The 18,984-nt window shown below is 37.9% G+C and overlaps 1 protein-coding gene across 5 annotated transcripts in view; it reads left to right on the top strand.

Annotated features, from left to right (window-relative positions):
• Positions 1–18,984, top strand: part of SNX24 (sorting nexin 24) — a 92,272-nt gene that overhangs the window by 47,056 nt on the left and 26,232 nt on the right. For 4 of the 5 annotated variants that reach the window (XM_075138458.1, XM_075138462.1, XM_075138460.1 and 1 more), the window contains one exon: positions 5,546–5,650. In XM_075138458.1, the coding sequence (XP_074994559.1) occupies positions 5,546–5,650 (105 nt within the window). Of the gene's footprint in view, positions 1–5,334; positions 5,407–5,545; positions 5,651–18,984 lie in introns of those variants that run through there. The other variant, XM_075138461.1, reaches the window with a different exon arrangement.

Raw genomic sequence — 18,984 nt, forward strand, 5'->3', positions numbered from 1 at the left:
ACTGCTTCTTGCCCTAGTTATAGTATCAGCTGCCACTTTTTAATACTCATTTCCATGTTTATTGTTTTAATTCAGATATGTCTCAGATATTTTGCCCTTGTGTTCACATTGCATATGATACCACATGAGCAACAGTGTCAGAATCAGTAGTACAACTCACTCACCCACCACCAAGCCTTGCAATATGTGTGCTTTATTTTACATATGAGAATAATCCTGCAATTGAAAGTAAAGCAGGTGAGTAGAGATTATACAACTAAATAAATTAGGAAACATTAAGAGGGGAAAATCAGGATTTATATGCTTAAAACGCACCCTACCCAAGTAGACCGACTCTTGTAGTTAGAATAGAATAGAATAGAATAGAATAGAATAGAATAGAATAGAGTATTTTCAGTTGGAAGGGACCTACAGCAATCATCTAGTCCAATTGCCTGACCCCTTCAAAGCTGACCAAATGTGAAAGCATGTTATTAAGGGCATTGTCCAAATGCCTTTTAAACACTGACAGGCACGGGGCATCGACCACCTCTCTAGGAAGCCCATTTCAGTGTTTGACCACCCTCTCAGTAAAGAAATGCTTCCTAATGTCCAGTCTAAACCTCCCCTGCAGCTTTGAACTATTCCCATGTGTCTTGTCACTGGACACCAGGGGGAAGAGCTCAGCACCTCCCTCTGCACTTCCCCTCCTCAGGAAGCTGTAGAGAGCAATGAGGTCACCCCTCAGCCTCCTTTTCTCCAAACTACACACACCCAAAGTCCTCAGCTGCTCCCAGGACATGCCTTCCAACCCTTCCACCAGCTTTGTTGCCCTCCTCTGGATGCATTCAAGGACCTTCATATCCTTCTTAAATTGTAGGGCCCAGAACTGCACACAGTGCTCGAGGTGAGACCACAGTGGGACAATCACCTCTTTTGACCGGCTGGCTGTGCTGTGTTTGATGCACCCCAGGGTGCGGTTTGCCCTCTTGGCTGCCAGTGCACACTGCTGACTCATATTGAGCCTGCTGTTGACCAGCACCCCCAGATCCTTTTCTCCAGGGCTGGTGTCCTGCCACTCCTCTCCCAATTTATACTTGTACCCGGTGTTACTCTGTCCTACGTGCAGGATCTGGCATTTTGACTTGTTAAATTTCATCCCATTAATCCCAATGCTCCAATCTATCTAGATCCTTCTGCAAGGCCTCTTGTCCCTCAGGAGAGTCAACAGCACCTCCCAGTTTGGTATCATCAGCAAACTTGCTAATGGATTAAACTCCTGCATTCAGATGATTGATAAAAATGTTGAACAGCACTGGCCCTGGGATTGAGCCTTGAGGAATACTGTTGGTGACTGGTCGCCAGCCAGATGTAGCCCCATTCACTACAACCCTTGGAGCGCTGCCCTTCAGCCACTTCTTCACCCAGCGCATCGTGAACCTGCTCATCCCACAGTTGGACAACTTGTCCAGAAGGGTGCTGTGAAGGAAAGTATCAAAAGCCTATTAAAATCCAGAAAAACTACATCCACCGCCTTCCCTTCATCCACTAGGTGGGTGACCTTATCGTAGAAGGATATCAAATTAGTTAAACAGGACTTCCCCTTTGTGAACCCACATTGACTGTACCTGATAATTGCATTATTCTTTAAATTCAATAGTACCTAGTATAATCTTCTCCCTAATTTTTCCGGGAACTGAGGTTAGACTAACAGGTCTGTAGTTCCCTGGCTCTTCCCTCACACCCTTCTTGTAAACTGGAATAACACTGGCTAGCTTCCAGTCAGCGGGGAACTCCCCAGACTCCCAAGGCCTTTGATAGATGATCGAGAGGGATCCTGCCATAACATCTGCTAGCTCCTTCAGTACTCTGGGATGAATCCCATCAGGCCCCGTGGACTTGTGAACATTCAGCTGATACTGAAATGGTAAGGGACCAGCTGGGTCCTCAAATGGAAAGTCACTGTCCCCACACTCGTGGTCCTCAACTCAGGGGACCGGGCAGTCCAAGGTCTATCAGTATTATTGAAGACTGAGGCAAAAAAAGCATTGAATGCCTCCGCTTTTTCTTCTTCCCTTTGTTGTTGTCTAATTTAACTGTAATTTCTGGAATTGCACAATTACTGGACACAAAAGTCACAAATGACTGCAGTCTCGCTCTCAGATTTCTCTCCTTATACATTGCTTCCTCTGCAGTAACTCCCTTTGCAGAGATTTCTCCTTAGAACACCAAAAAAATAAATGATGGTCCTTTTCTCTGTCTCCAGAAATAGCAGCAAAATAAACAAACCTGAAAAACAGGTATTCTAACTGGACACTTTGCACCACTCTTCAGTTTGTTTCATCTTACTCCTCACTTGCTGTCTGTCTGTATTACTCTACAAACTTGATAGAGACTTTTTCTTATTTGTTCCCTGTACAGATGCAAAACACCCAGCATATTTTGGCAACAATATGCTTCTTTTCTTAAGTCTTACTTCTTGAAATTGTAGTAAAATTTCAGTAAACATGGTTGAACAGCTTGTGCTCTGAACCTTTCTTAGTACTTTCAGGTACAGAAATCCTGGAGAAAGCATTCTCTGGTAATACAGTATGCGGTCTCACCCTTTCTTCTCTCTGTTTTGTGGTAGAGCAGAAAATCTCAACACTTTTTAAAAAGTAGGATGTGTATTTGAACAGTTTTTACAAGAGAAGAATATTTTGAACTTGTATCTCGATTGTTCTTTGTGAACAATTTGTTTACATCCCATGACACTATTTATACGCAGGTCTAGATACCAGTTTGCTTTCAGCATTTAGGGTATTTATTTTTTGTTCCTCTCTTCCCCTTTAATTTAGAATGTAAGTTTCACTCTAAATTACTGTGAGTACATGACAATTGGAAAGATATCTTTAAAGTTACTGCATATTCAAGGTGCTCTTAGTGCTGGTGATATCTGTAGCGAGCAGGAGAAACAAAGCTTCTGTAGAGAACAAGCGTGGTAGAAAGTGGGAATAGAGGCTGAAGGGGAGATTGTGCCTTTCACCAGAGAAGGACGTGCTCCACTGGCATCGTATGGAGGAAGGAGGACTCCATTGCTGATAGAGGATACCATTCATTCATCAGAATGCCAATTAATGTTTTGATTAATTTTGATAACTTTTTGGTTTTTTAAAGAACATGGCTGGATTTGTCTCCTTCCTGGGTTCAACCTTTCTTGTGTTCCAGGTGTGTAAAAAAGTAAAGCCCCACTTCCTGTGCAATGTGGCTGTAGTGGAAGAGGTTTAAAATCTTTTCACGACTGCCGTGCTACACCAGGAGTACAAATTATTACCTTGACAGAAAATACGCACTGCTGCTGGCTGTTTTTTTACATAGTTTACATAGGCCATTATACTTTGACTTGGTTATGAACGACAAACCAGGCCTTTCAGGCTATGCACCATTCACATTACAGTATTGTATTCAAGTCTGAACAAAAGTTTAATTATTTTAATATGGAGAGTTTTTTAGAAAGAATTAAACTATTTCTATCTGTGTAACATAATTAAAAATACAACCATTTATTCGTATTTATGCCCTAATTCCTTTTTATACTTTTTTTCTTTTACATTTTTAAATATTGGTAGTTCTTTTTAAGCACCAGAATGCTAGAAGGTGACTGTTACAACTACTGCAGTGAAATCTGCAAAAATCTTAAGATGTTGTTTTGCAAGTTATTTATAATTTTAGAATAATTAATGTGCACTCTAGGTCATATTGACTTTTCACACTTGGACAAATAATTCTTTACTTGATAATTTGAGCCATCTTTTAGTCTTGCAGGAAGTAGAGACTACAGTATGTCAAATGGGCATTAGGTCAGGTCAGTGTTAGGAACAGGAAGGTATTACAGACAATAATTGTCGTCCGATAAATATTTATTGTGTAGGGACAGGTCTGAAGCAATTTAGCTAACACATACGGAGATTTGCTTAATATTCTTTGACATTGTAAAAATTATTTGTTGCAATATTGGATTATTGTAAGCATAAGAAAGTGGGCTTACCATTTATTCTTTGTACATCTTTATAGCATGTGCTTTATGCCTACACACAGTACCTGTGCTTGCACATTTAAGCAATTGTTTATTGGGTGCTTTATATAACAGGACCACAGAGCACAAAAGGATTGTTAATCATCAGCTGAGGTACCAGCCGCAGAGTATTTATCTTGTAAGCAGCTAGGCCTCGGTGGACGCTTACATTGTTTCAGATTTGTCTCCCCTAATCAGGAGCATTCTCCTCATTTGTTACTCATCTGCAGGTGCTGTCATAGTTCGCAACAGCTGTGACCATAGCTTCTTCAACATTCTCAATCAATTTAGAGGAAAAATTGGGGTTTTATATTCTGGCTTTAATATCAGTCAGTAAAAGTACATGGGTTTGGGGTTTTGTTTTGGTGAGTTGTTTTTCTCACTTCATATTTGATTGTAATTTAGCACTGTTCAGGTATAAGAAAGTTGCAAAATGTTTCCAGAGCAATTGAGGTTTCTTTGCTGCAGCTTCGTTACTTGTGATTGTAGAGATGTTGATATGTTGGCACTGCTTTTTCCTATAGTGACATCTCAGCAAGCTCAAAGATGACATGTAAATTCTCAGTCTCCCACGGGTATGCATGTCAAAGTCAATTTTGAGTTTCTTTCCTTGCATTCCTTGCTTCGGATTTACTCAGAGGCAATATCCAAGAGAAAGAATGTCTAATGTCACCTTCTATTAAAATGCAATGGAGTCTGTTCCAGTTGTTATGTAGTTTGTATTCCAGTTGCTCTATAGTTTTGAGGAAAATACTAATATTTTTTGGTTTTGAAAGATTATGTTGCTCCAGCAAGAGGATGTGGTCAGAATGTATGTTTGTGTCTATCTGTATGCACTCCTGTATATGCATATACACATTTTTGTATAGATCTATAAAAGCTTTCCTGTGAGAATCTTTAGAGGAATAGTTATGGAGCTCTCTTGGAAATATATTCAGTGGCAATCTTGCTCTTTCTCTGTATAAGATATTAAACACAACTGTCAATCTGTTGGTGCAATTTGAAAGCACAGATATTTTGCTCTCTTGATTGCCAGCTCTCCAGACAAATGGTTAGATCTCTTCCCTGTATTTCTCCCACCTGTTCGTAGTTGCCTATATCTAGAGTTAGAAATTGTCACAGTGTTTTGTCAGCGCACCTAGCAAGGCAATATCTGGGTACTTCACAGTGATGTGGTGAGGTATCATCCCAGGTTGACTAATGGGGAATTAATTTCAAGTATTTCAATGTAATTGTTGCTGTTTTGTTTTAAGGCTGTTAGTCACAAGAAATTGTTAGTAAGGTTCCTCTTCACTGTCCAGGGCAGCTAGATGTGGAGATTTTTAACTGCAACATGTAGGTGTGAAGTCTGCTGTTATTTCAGTGAGCTGATGGTGAGTAACTTCATTGCCGTGCTGTTGTCCTTTATGCATGGTGATTTCACCTCTACTGTCTCATCTCTAACAAAAACGTGTTTACTTTAAAGAGACACTATTATACTTTGTTTCTGTCTGCGTTTCTTTTCATTTGCAGCTCAAGAAGTTCATAAGAACTCCAGAAATCCCTTCAAAGCACGTGAGAAACTGGGTCCCCAAGGTTCTGGAGCAGCGACGGCAAGGCTTGGAGTTGTACTTGCAGGTGAGTCTCTTCTTAGCACTGTGAAAGTAAAAGCGGCATCCATTTTCAGAGGGGTAGTATCCAAAGCATTTGAAGATACAGCAGGTATGAAGTGGGGTCTTTTCCTGATAGGCAATTTTAGAGGTGGGAAATGGGCTGGATACTTACCAGTAGTGATGGTTTCTGCTCACTTAGCAAGACTAGCAACTAGAAATCCAGACTGTTCTGCATTTTTTTTCTGGTTCTGGCAAAAGCTGCTGACTTCGGCAAACCTACTAGTTCCTCATTTTCCTGTGCCTAAAATGGGGAAAATGTTATTCTTTCCTAAGTTGTTCTGACTGTACCAATCAAAAGAGTTGCAGAAGAGATACAAGGAGGCTTTATTTAACTCACCTCCATTTAGACAGACTAGGGAAGAATCAGCTCATCAGATTCATATTCTTCTACTGTACATGCTTGTATCTGAATTGTTCATCTAGTTGAAATAGGCTCCTGTCATCCCATATTCATCTCAGTCAGTTAGGAAACTTGCATTTAAAGTCCCAGATTCTACCTATTTGGGTTCTGATTTGCTACAGACTGTAAAAGGAGTCTTCAGGAATGACTTGGACATATAGATGTCTAAATATACCGTGATAAATCCCAGCCTTTTTTAATAAACAGAATTTCTGATGACACCATGATTGCTTTAAAAATGCCCTGTGGTGTAGTTTCATAGCCATTTCTCTGGTGACAAAGCTAGATTAAGGTGTTCCTCTAGACAGGTTCCTAGTTCACTGCACCTCAGCTGTACTGATGCAAGTGCTGTTTTATTGAAGGGGATCGTAGAAATTATCTGAGTCAAAAGATAATTGTTTTGGGAGGAAGGCAAGAGTAGAGCATTCTATTTTTACTCAGATCAGAGTAGTAAAAATTTCAGAGATCTGATTTATGTCATCATCCACAGTTGCAGTGGCACAACTGGAAGAATGGTGAACTGCAACATAATGGACAGTGAACTGCATTCATAGAAAATAGATGGTAACCTGCATCGCTCAGGAACCTCCCTGATTCTCAGGAAGGTTTGTAAAAGAAAACTGCTTAAGGAGAATAGAATTATAGTGTGACATGAGACAGTATTACTTCTGACATTAAACTTTTAAAAATAAATTTGGAAATAAGGAGAAAAAAACAGCTCAGATTTTGTTCGGAGATATAGGGAGCGTTTCAGGCAATAGTTAATTTTTATTTTTTATTTTTGAATATTTAGTTAATATTGTTAAATTGAAAAATTTAATCCTTTTTTCCTTCTTGCTCTATGATATTTGTAGCATCTTTGTCATCTGAAAATTACATTTATTGTGTGGGTGAAAAAACATTGCTGTTGGAGGGACTTTGGTTTTGAAAAGGAATAGGGCCTTTTTGGTTTTGATGGCTGTCAGCACAGCTTGCTCCATCATCAGTATATTTTTCTCGTACAGCCGTTTGCTGTGAATTTTGTATTTTTTTCCGATTTTCATACAACTGTCTTTTGCAGAATATTGCTACTAAGGCACATGTACCGATTTCTGTTATGAGGTTGATTTTGTTAAGAAGATACGGGGGTAAATTGGTTAGCACTTTTTAATTGCTGATAATCTTTAAAAGAATATCTCCCCCTACCGGAGGAGTTAGTCAGCTCTTGTTCTTGTAGAGTCTTGTACATTTAATTAACTTTTCCCCTCTTCTATCACCATTGGCTATCATAGGAACATGCAATGGTTTAGGCTGGAAGGGACTGCTGGACATCATCTGATTAAACCATGACAAGCCTCTTAAGTTATATCCATACTAATGTGTATACTAAATTAAAACTAGAAGAAAAATCATTAATATTCTTGTCAAAGTCATTAATTTCTGTTTCTGCTAACAGAAAGCAGAACTAATCATCAGTGAAATTTTAATTTTTAAAATAATGAGAGCCTAATTTTAGACAATTAAAAGTTCATATTAAGGCACTTCAGTTATCAGAAGGTTTTTAATAGTGCCAAGCGTTTTCCCAGACACAGTGTAGCAACATGCTACAATTTTAGAAGACGTGATCAGTTTTTAATTTAATACCAGGTATATAAAATACTGCAAACATATTTTTAGGTGATACTAGTGAGAGTTAATATGTAACAGCAGTTTGGCTACTACCATCACTAATCAGTGGTAGTACCTAGTAGCCAGCCATTTGTGCAGCTGGTAAACTATTATGGAGTCATGGTAGTTGTTAACTCCTTTTTCAAAACCAGCCAGAATCTCTTGCAGAAATTGAGCATTTACACAGATGTTACATTCAAATAATTTGTTTTATGCAATACATATTCATTTCTCATTATTGCACTTTGCACCTTGAAAACCTCTACAAGCAAGAAGTAATACGCCATGCAGAGAGCAGTCGAATACAAACCTGTATCTGACATGGTCTAATCATATTGGCTTCTTAATATATTTTTAATTAAGTAGTTTTCTATAGTTAAATGCAGATTAAAATAATGATATGAAATTAGAATAGTAGAATCAGTCTGTATCAAATAGTAAAAAGAGCAAGAAATTCCCCGGTGTGAGCCAGAAGGTGCTGCAGTTGCCAGTACCTTGTTACTTCTTTGTGACCTTTTCATGATGAAACTGCCCTCTTAAATCCTTTCAGCACAGGTTGGTTGTTTCTTGGAGTGGATGGGCAGGAGCTCAGAAACATTTCATTGTATCTTTCTGAAGAACAGCAAAATTATGAATAAACCAAATATTATTAAACTGTGAGATACAAATAGTCATTTTCTTAAATTTATCAGTATCCACTGTCAGTTAATATTCATCAGATGGCTTTTTTTTATTTTTTATTTTTTATTATTTTTTGAAAGGTTGAGTGGGGATTTTTTCTTGTTATAATAGACCAATTTTCATGGAATTGTGAAAGAATGATTTATCTATATTATTTTTAAGAGACTTTCATATTTTACAAGTTTGGCTGGAATTTACAACTTTCATTTTTAATACTGTGGAACAATTGTCTGGTAAGCACTAGTATGTGTAGTAATTCAACTGCATGTATAATAATAATACAGAGCCCTTGTGAATACTGAGAACAATCAACTGACTGACAAGAGGAAAGAAGGATTATGTTTATTAATGAGGAAACAGATGCAAAGATAAATGAATGACAGAGTGCCCCCAAACATTCAAATTAGTATGAAGCAATAAGCTGTTGCTCCTCTGCTGATCCATGGTAACTGTCTCTGTGCATGATCTTAACCTACAGCACACAGGACTGAAGTTGAGCTGGTTTAGTCTTCACTAAATAAGAAAATGTCTGTTACTGACAGTGGAGGAGGGCTAAACCAGCTCTAATTACCTTGTGGTGGCTATCAACTAAGAGTTACCATAAATCAATTAGTGTGTGATACAAATTCTGACTTCATAGTTACTTATTTGTGTATCTGAGTGTGTAGCTTGTAATACAGCAGAGATGAGAATACAGGTGGTTTTGATTTAAAATTTGTAAAACAAATCATTGGATTACACTATTGCTGGCAAAAATCTTTCTGGTGGTATCATTAAGTTGCACCAAGATTTGAAATTAGCTATGATTTGTTTATGGTTACGAAAGGGCTTCTCTTGGTCTGTTTCCTGAAGAGTTTGGTGTTGAGAAAAGGCAGAAGATGCAGATTTTAGCTGGTTGTGTAGGGAGCCTCTAAATTGAGAAGGGCTGCCAACTGGACCTGCGTTGAAATTATGTGACTCCTGATAGTATGTTTGTGAGCCTGGAGAAATAGGTTTGCTTGAAAGTACCAGAAGGTAAAGGTAAGTGTGGAAGATGATAGGGCAGACTGATAATCAGCATTGTAGCTTCTGGGTGGTGGTTGCTTGTTTGTTTTTTTTAATCCACTGTATAATCTTGGACTGACCATTTATCACAAACCAATACAGAAATACAGTCTGCTTTGCAAGTGTATTTAAAGGAGATATAGATCACTTGAAATGCTCCCTTTTGCACAGTTATTGTTGTGTATGAGTTCAGTAAGTCATCTTGTGGATGGACGAACTGAACAGGTAGTTGGGGTTTTATTTTGGATATTGAAGACATTGTTAGGATTCCTAAGGTAGCACTGAGGGACCTTATCTAATTGGTTATCGAAGCAGCTGCAGCTGTGTTGTCAATCTGATCAGTATTTGTTACAAATAGATTTTATATGTTGTAGTCTTGGAGGAGCAGTTTTTATGGAGCGTATTTCCAGTGAATTGGTAATGGGGAAGAATTTGATCTAGCCACCTGCTCTTACTGATTTGGAGTTAGGTCATATCCTTGCCCCAGTAAGCTGACACTGGATGTTATAGCCATCCAGTCCCTCTGCCCCAGGGACTTGCCCTTTGACAGGTCTGCCTTTTAAAGTTCAATGGAATAGATATTTTCTAACCCCCTGTCATGGTTTAACCCCAGCTGGCAACTAAGCACCACCCAGCCGCTTGCTCACTCCCCCCTGGTGGAATGGGGGAGAGAATCGGAAGGGTAAACGTGAGAAAACTCGTGGGCTGAAATAAACACAGTTTCATAGATAAAGCAAAAGCCGTGCACACAAGCAAAGCAAAACAAGGAATTCATTCACTGCTTCCCATGGGCAGGCAGGTGTTCAGCCATCTCCAGGGAAGCGGGGCTCCATCATACATCACGATTACTTGGGAAGACAAACACCATCACACCGAACGTCCTCCCCTTCCTTCTTCTTCCCCCAGCTTTATTTGCTGAGCATGACGTTACATGGTATGGAATATCCCTTTGGTCAGTTGGGGTCAGCTGTCCCAGCCGTGTCCCCTCCCAACTTCTTGTGCACCCCCAGCCTGCTCGCTGGTGGGGTGGTGTGAAGCAGAAAAGGCCTTGACTCTGTGTGAGCACTGCTCAGCAGTAACGAAAACATCTCTGTATTATCAACAGTTTCCAGCACAAACCCAAAACATAGCCCCATGCTAGCTACTATGACGAAAATTAACTCTATCCCAGCCAAAACCAGCACATCTAACAACTAAAACGTCAGTGTGTTATCAACATTATTCTCATCCTAAATCCAAAACACAGTACTATACCAGCTACTAGGAAGAAAATTAACTCTATCCCAGCCAAAATCAGCAAACCTCCTTGGGCAGAAGAAATCTCATAATTTGCTGATATCATCAGTCCAACAAGATAACAAGCATCATTAAAGACAATTCACTGTGAAGCGGCACCCACACCTCAGTGTGAGACTCTGTAGCTGCTCCTAGTCTTCACTGAAATGATTTGGTTGTGGAGAGAGATTTTGGAGGAGGCCCATGTTTTTGATGAGCTTCAGGATACTAACGCGTTTCTTGTGGTCTGGGTGACCTGAAGAAATTCTTCTTGTGACTGGCAAGACTAATACAAAACAGAGGGCTGTAAACCTTCTGAACTGCTCTATATGTATGTAGGGTCTGTATGTACATACGTCTCTAACCAGAGTTAATATGTAGAGCTAATATTTCTCTCTCTGGTGAGGTCAAGAAAACATACTTGCCTTTTATTTACTCTTGAACTTTTTACAAAGCGAACAATCCTGATTCCTGGAGATAAGACTGGTTAAAGTGCTGCTTGGCTGTGAGATTTCACTTGGCTGTGAAGACATGATGAACTTCAGCATTCCAGCAGTTTCAGGAATCCGAATCTTCAAAATGAATTATGGAGTTTATGAAACTGGACTAGAGATTTGTTTGCCATTTAAGGAAATAATCTGGAAATCTGAGAAGCACTTTGACCTATATTTCAGTATTCTTCAAAATGCAATTCTCTTTAAAAATATTTTAACTACCAATCCATCCTGAAAAAGAGAAATAAAACCGTATCTGTATGATTTTGTTCTTAAGAAAGTAGAATCCAATCCTCTACTCCTTAGCTGTCTTAGTTTCCATCAGGGTGGAGTTAGTAAAACAGTGGATAGAGTGATGAATAATGTGTAGTTGCTTTATGAGTAAATTCATCAGAAATGTAAAGGAGAAAATCACCCATTATTATATTGCTTTTTTTACTCTTTTTTGGGGAACAGTTCAACAGCAACTGCAAAAAAATGAAGACAAATGAGGTATTTCTGCAGTTAGTGACTACAGAAGGAAAACTATCTTACAAAAAATTTGGCACAAAGTGTCATTTCTTCATGGGCCATGATGATTTTCTTTAATTACTTCAATACGTGTTGATACTAAATTCCTTGTGATAAAGTTTAAATAAATAAATAAATACCCTTTTCTGACTGGACAATGGGTATGAACAGATAAACAAATTTGGATGGAAGGATTAAATAACCTTCCCAAGCCCCAGGAAAAAACCCTCTGATTTTAGTCATCAATCCAAATTGTATTCTAAAGCTTTTTGAACTATCTTCTTTTAAGTTGATCTAGTCGTGTGCTGTTGCTTCATAAAAGTTTTAGTTTCAATTAAAAAAAATTAAAATACTGAAAGGATCTTTTTGTTGATTTGGAAACTCTGTTGCAGAGCACTTCAGAGCTAATACAGTGTTTCATATTGCAACTGAGGATAAGAATCTTCTGCTTTCTTTGACTGTCAGTCATTGCCCCTTTTCACTATCATTCTGGGGAGTGAAATAGTTTGATTTCTCACGGTTTTTTATCTAATTGTGAAGAAAAAGAGTTTTCCATCACCTAGTGGGAAGTTTCATTAGTTCTTCACTGCTTAACTGATTCAATTTCTGTTCGCCTCTTGCTATTCTAACAAGGAGAAATGTGAACCCAGTCTATATAACCTTGTCCATCCTCAAGAAGACTGGAGGGTTCTCTGCTCTAAGAATAGCCATCTAGACTCCTGATGCCAGTCTGCAAGTACTCCACATTGTGCACTGGCAAGAGCTTTGCCTTCCAATAGCTGAATACTCCTCCTCTGTAACCGTAGCTGAAATACTGCTGCAGAGCTGTCTTGGCTGGAGTAGGATCAGGAAGTGGGGAAAACAAATCCTTGGTGATGCACAGGATTTTTCACTGTTTTCTCTTCTCTTTGTGGAGGAAAAAATGTCCCAGGGCGGTACATAAAAGTCAGCCTGAGCTCTGCTAGGCAGAACGAAAGCTAGGATTTCATATAAAGACAGGGAGATCTTGGTTTGTGGGTTGGTTGAAGCTGACATAGTTCTCTAGGATGAGTAGCAATCTGTAAGTGCTTTCTAAATAGAACAGTTCTTGACATTCTATTATCAATATTAAAGAAGGAAAAAAAATGTAATGTCTGTAGAGATAGATGGTTTTGAACCAGTGCTGTTGGAGCTGTTTAGAAATATTGAAATATCTCTCTGTGTGATATGTGCACTTTTATGAGACATGTGTTTGCTTTTGCGCAATAAAAATAAATCAAGTTGGCTACTATTTAATTCTGGAAATGTAATGGCAAAGTGATCTTAAAACTATTCAATGATCGTTCAGCTATTCAAATTTTATTTCCATGCAGTTCACATTCATCACATTTATCCACTCTGTCAATGTTAATATTCCTTACAATTGTTCTTCCTTTATATTCTCAGAAATGCATTCTATATCAAGCATTTAGTTATTCCTGAATACCTGTGTGTCTTTGCTAAAGGGTGTTGTGAATGCAAAATTTTAAGTTGGTTCAAGGGAAGACTGGAAAGGTTCATGGAAGAGCAGTTTATATCAAGCATAGAAGGTCCTCAAGCTGGAAATAACTTTCAAGGCTGCTAGAGTATTGAAGGAAAATGTCTCATATGTTAGTCTTGCTCATTTATACTCTTCCTTTATATCCATTTATAGCCGGTTTTGGAGATAGAATACAGTGCTAAATGGACCTTTGGTCTGAACCATTATGACCTTTCCTAAGTAGTCCTTAAAGTAATTAAACACATATTTGTGTTTCAGCTTGTTATTAGATTTGATTAAACGTTAATGTATTTTCATGAACTGAGCTCTGTATATGTCATGAACACTATTCTTAAAAGAAAAAAGATTGAATCATATGGTTGAGAAGACATGGTTGAATCATACTGATACAATGAAGAGGTATGCAGGTCAGATGCCACTGTGCAAAGTCTCTTGTAAAGGCTCCACCTTATTCTGTGCATGCCTGATCTGTGGGTTTTTTCCCAGTAGGCTTCTGTTTAACCATTCCCCATATCTGATAGCAGGAGCTGGATAGAATTCACTTTGACTTCCTTGTGTCATTCATTAACCACCACAAAGATTTCTGCAGAGGCAATCCTTCCCTTTGTCCTCTGTACACATTCACTGTTGGGATCTATTTCTAACTAATTTAAGACCAAATTGGCTTATTTGCAGGGGAAAAAAAAATCCCATCAAGTCCAGAACAGATGCTTATCTTCCTGATTGCTGTTTCTGGAAACGAGTTTTGTTTTAAATGCATTGAATTTTGAATACATTGGGAAGAATGAGTCTAGTGTTAAGAAGTTGCAAGTAAAATTTGGATTCAGTGAAATAAGATTTAACTGTTGTTTTGCTGGAAAGTCTGTTGAATAACCCACATCTGTTAATCACATTGAAAATTCTCTCGATTATCCAAAATTATTCAGTGTCTTCCTTCTCTAACTCCATTTAGTCTGCAGTAAGCAAGGTTGAACCGTACCTGTAAGGAGCTCTAAAAGCAATGGTATGATAGGTATAAAAAGACAAAATGTTCTTTGTCCTCATTAAAGATTGTGAGCAGAGTGTTAAATAATATTAATGGCTGGGATTGTCAGTACTTAACAGTACTTTCCTAGTACAAGTGATTTTATTGATCGATACAGTCTCAATGTAACAGGGCAGATTATTCTACTGATTTTATCGAAACCTTAACTAAGTTTGTTAGTGTACCACATATCTTTAAATAGATCTAGATGATGATGTAGATTAAGAAAAGCAGACCACCATCCATCTTTTTTTGATCGGTTAATAACTTAAATCCATCATTGCTGCGACCAGCTCTTTTAAGATTCTGTTGTGCATACGTGTTTCTTTGGTGGTACAGATACATAGCTGGTTTTAGATGGCTGTGGATTTTAAAGAAGCGTGCTTGACACATGCAGATTGCATATTTGTTAGGAGGTGGAAAGCAAGAGAAAATGGGAAGGCAAAATAATTCTATAGATAATTTAAAGAAGAGCCATTTATTAAGAGTTTCTGTTTGAAGAAGTGTTTCCTGCAGAAATATTCCAAGCATTTTTCAAGTACGCTTAGGAAAGTTACCTGGTTTATGTTTTAAGAGTTACATTTTTTGCTTTTCAAGTGGTGCTGCATTGTAGTTTATGATTCATATTTTTTCCTTCAATAATTATCTTCAGTAATCTGTTTGGTTTTACTGTATAGAATTGTGCTGCATTAACTTCTCTGTCCTTTCACTCTTACATGTTAGAGCTGATCAAAATAAATTTTATTCAGTTAAAAGCAGAATTTATGGTAGAAGTCATGACAAGTTTAGAAACCATGTCTAACTGCTTGCTCTCTTTTCATTAGACTGTATATCATAATGCTGTTGTATCACATACTTTCACCCAAGTTAAGATGAACATCAAACTCTACTAATTGTGCATTTATATATGGTGAAAAATGGTCTCTGTCATGACCTGCATATGCTCAGAATAACAGTAAGATATTTTAAGAGGAGGGAGAAAGAAATTAAGTTCTTTGCCTAAGATGTCACAGCCTGAACTGGGGATATTAAAACTCAAGTGCTGGCACACTGCTGTAGTCACTACAGTCTGCTGATGGCCAATTGTTCCAATAGCCATGATTCCTTCTAGGAATACAAAGAAATACAAAGTGTGAGATACTTATTTCATTGAGCCACGACGAAAGAAAAAACGGTCACCTTCCTTTTCCTGAAGGCAACTCCTCATTTGACATGTAGGCATTAAATTTTCTTTTTCCTTAATAAATTTTCTTAATAAAATTTATTTTGCTTGAGCTTCTTGAGGCGGGGTGGGGGAAGTCAAACAATCTTTTGTCCATTACAGTAAAGGAAGGAAGGAGGGAGCTGTAATTTTTGCAGAGTCTTTATTATCACCACCTGACGTATGGTAGAAAGACTCAGTTTCCCCTGTCTTTTTAATCAATCTATAGCATTTCAAGCGCATTTTCATTTCCTACTCTGTGTTGTTTTACATAAGCTAATACTTGTTTTTTGATGTACAAATGATACTTGCTTTTTTAAATTGGACTTTCAAGGCAATTTTTCTTAAGGCCTTTTTCATCAAAATTAATCTGTAAAGTTACTTAATGAATTGCCAATGAAGGAAAAAACTCATTTTCTAGTGAAAGAGTATTTTATTATTGCATGTCTAGTGCAACACACTATGTTCTGTGATGATTGTTCAGTAGTGTACAGGACTAAATTAGCATGTAGTTTAGACCTAGGTTTGCCAAATCATGGCCTTTATGCAATCTGATTGTATTCTTTTGCCTACACTCTTTTTGTGACTGAAGACCAATCATTAATTTTCTTTATGCATTTATAAACTGCGCATGAGCGCTGGAGGAACAAAGTTCATGAAGAAGTGAATAATTCTGTCTTTATAGCAGGATTTGAATTTGCACATAAGACACAGGTCACGTTTGGAGATGAGAGGAAGAAAACGAAATATTGAATATATGCTGAATAACTGAATACCATCCGTTCTGTGCTTTGTATGAAGAACTGACTCTGGGGGGAAAAAGTAGTATGGGGTCATGTAAGCAATATTAAATAAATCCTTACACATAAGGAAGCTGAATTAAAGTTTGATTGATGAGCTTAACCTGACAGTTCTTCACTTTTAAGTGTGCCATAATAACTTTAACGTTTTTATCTAATATTGTTTGTATCATTTAGCGTAGACCATCCTGAAGGGGGGGGGGAGGGGAACAAACCAAAAAACCTGCAACAAAAAACTGTGGAACTAATCACAGGGTTTTACTGGAAAGATACCAAATTAAATAAGCAATAATTCTTGAGCTTCTGCTTTAGAGATGTTGCAAGGAAAGAGCACAGGAACAGAAAATTCTTTGCAAGAGGGGCTGCTTAAGCAAGAAGTAAGAGCTAGTCCATCAGTAGCTAAGAGAGGTGAGCGGAGGAGATGACTATCTTCCTCGGATAGGTTGTGGCAAGGTTGTCAGTGAGCCTTCTCCTTTGGTCCTGCAGTAAATTGGACTCTCCTGCATTAGATATAATTCCCTTGTGTGTGTTCCCTTTTCTTGGCTTTTATGCAATCTTGCATGTGTCCTTTCTGAAGGATATGTTGAAGGATTTCAGAGTGAACTAAGGGGAGAAGGTCCTGTGCTTATGGGTAGCCTTGGAGAATAACAAATGCTTGTTATCTTCTGCTAACATTGTCTATCTCCACACACGTCAGCATTGCTTGCCTTTATTTTTCTTTTCACCTGGTTATTTTCTCTGTAATCCAAATATAATATGGATTTAGTTAAGTGTAAAAAAGCTCATTTTGCTGAAACTGTTGATTGTAGAATGTCCTGAGACAGACTTGCATTTAAGTGCATGTACATTTACAAACAAATACGCATTACTGAATGATGCCTAAATTTATAATTCTGATATGGATTTTTCCTTTTGACTTAAAAACACGGACATTAAAATAAGAAACTTTCATAGAGTTTCTTGTTGTGATAAATACTATGAATTATATATAAGAAAACTGTCAAGAAGTATTGATATAAAAATTGAGTTTTGTGATGCAGTTTCTTCTTTTTAATTTCTCATAACTATCGTCTTTAATACACTTTTTCTTCTGTAGATGAAAAAAGTTTGTAGCAACAAAGCATGAAGTAGAAGTAGAACCTTTAATTTCATTAGGCATGTTGTAACTGGTGAAGATTAATGTATATATCTCTTGCTAATTCTTTTCAATTACTCAGTTCATATAAATTCCCAAACCTTGTTAATTATGCTGAAGTCAAGTGGTAATTTTTAACAGTATTTCCACAGCAAGGGAATTTTCCTGGTCTAACCTTGCCCTCCTGTTGAAACTCTCAGCAGATTAGGCATTCTGACTCTAGTCCATTCATTTTCAGCACAAGCCTAATTGCTGCCGACTGCCTGCCACAGGTACGTGGTTATCGTACATTTAGGGATGCAGGTTCTTCTGAGAACAAATAAGGAAAGATTAATTGTTTGTTTTGTTTCATCCCAAGAGAAATGTGGGAGCTTAATCAAGAAAAATAATTTCTTCTGTTGATTTGGCTTATTTGTGGAAAGGGATAATTGTATAGAAGCAGGCATAGAGCTATGCATTTTGAAAGAAATTTTGCCATTTACCTGTTTGGGAAGCAAAGATACAGCAAAATGAATGTAACACAGCATTGGAATTGATGGGGATGGTTCACATTTCTCATAGTAAGTAATTTGGCTGCTGGGCTTTTATTTGAACCAATATTGCTAGGTGGTATTGTCATTTGTTTTGTCTGCTTCTTTGGAAATCTAATCAAGGAGACAATAGTAGGGGGAAAAACGCTGTTCCAAATTGTCCTTAATTGCTAGAGCACGAAGTGAGCTAACCAGGCTGGTATTTTCAATTAAAGAACTTGTTTCCAGCAAGCACCATTAAATCTATCTTTCCCAATCTGATAAATAAGCTATCAAAGAGTGGAACAGATTAATTGAGAGCAATTAGTTCAAAGCTCAGTATAACAGAGTAAACCAACGTTATCAATGAATGCAAATTTTACGTAAAGCAATAAGAAGCACTGATGGAACAAAACAGAGTTGAGAGTAACCACTAACACAAAGGAAAAATTTATCTGTGATACAGAAATTAGTCTTCTTCGTTTCTCCTCACAAAAAAAGCACTAAAAGCCATTTCTTTTCAAGACCTCTGTTACGGGAATGTCAGATTGTATTTGACACCTTTGCTACATCCATTTCTCCTTCAACATGCTGCAGGAAATAACAACATGGGAAAATCACAGATCCTACAGAGCTGATCACAAGAGTTATTCCAATTGCATCTAAAGCTCAAGAAAGCCCTGCTTATACTACAACATTTGTGTTTGTTACTGTCTGGTAGACAGGGTAATCTCTAAGTGTGGTTTGCTTATGTTAATAACCAGTAACCCCTGTTTTTGGTAGAGACTTAAGCCTAGCACGTTGGATTTTTATTCCTCTTTAATACAGGTGGGTGTCCCTAATTGTATGCATCTAGACATTTTTGATGGGTGTTCCTTTCTTCCAGCTCTCTGTGCATGCCAAATGGTATTGACTCACAAGCATCATGCTGCACTTGGGTCCTCTGGATATTTCCCTTGATGACAAACCATAGGAAAACCGCCTGGATGCTCCCCTTAAGTGCCAGCCTTTCACCTTTTGAGAATGAGTGCATCAGCATGAGGAGAAGGCCTCTCCGTCA

This window comes from Calonectris borealis, chromosome Z (assembly GCF_964195595.1).
Source record: "Calonectris borealis chromosome Z, bCalBor7.hap1.2, whole genome shotgun sequence".
NCBI lineage: Eukaryota > Metazoa > Chordata > Aves > Procellariiformes > Procellariidae > Calonectris > Calonectris borealis.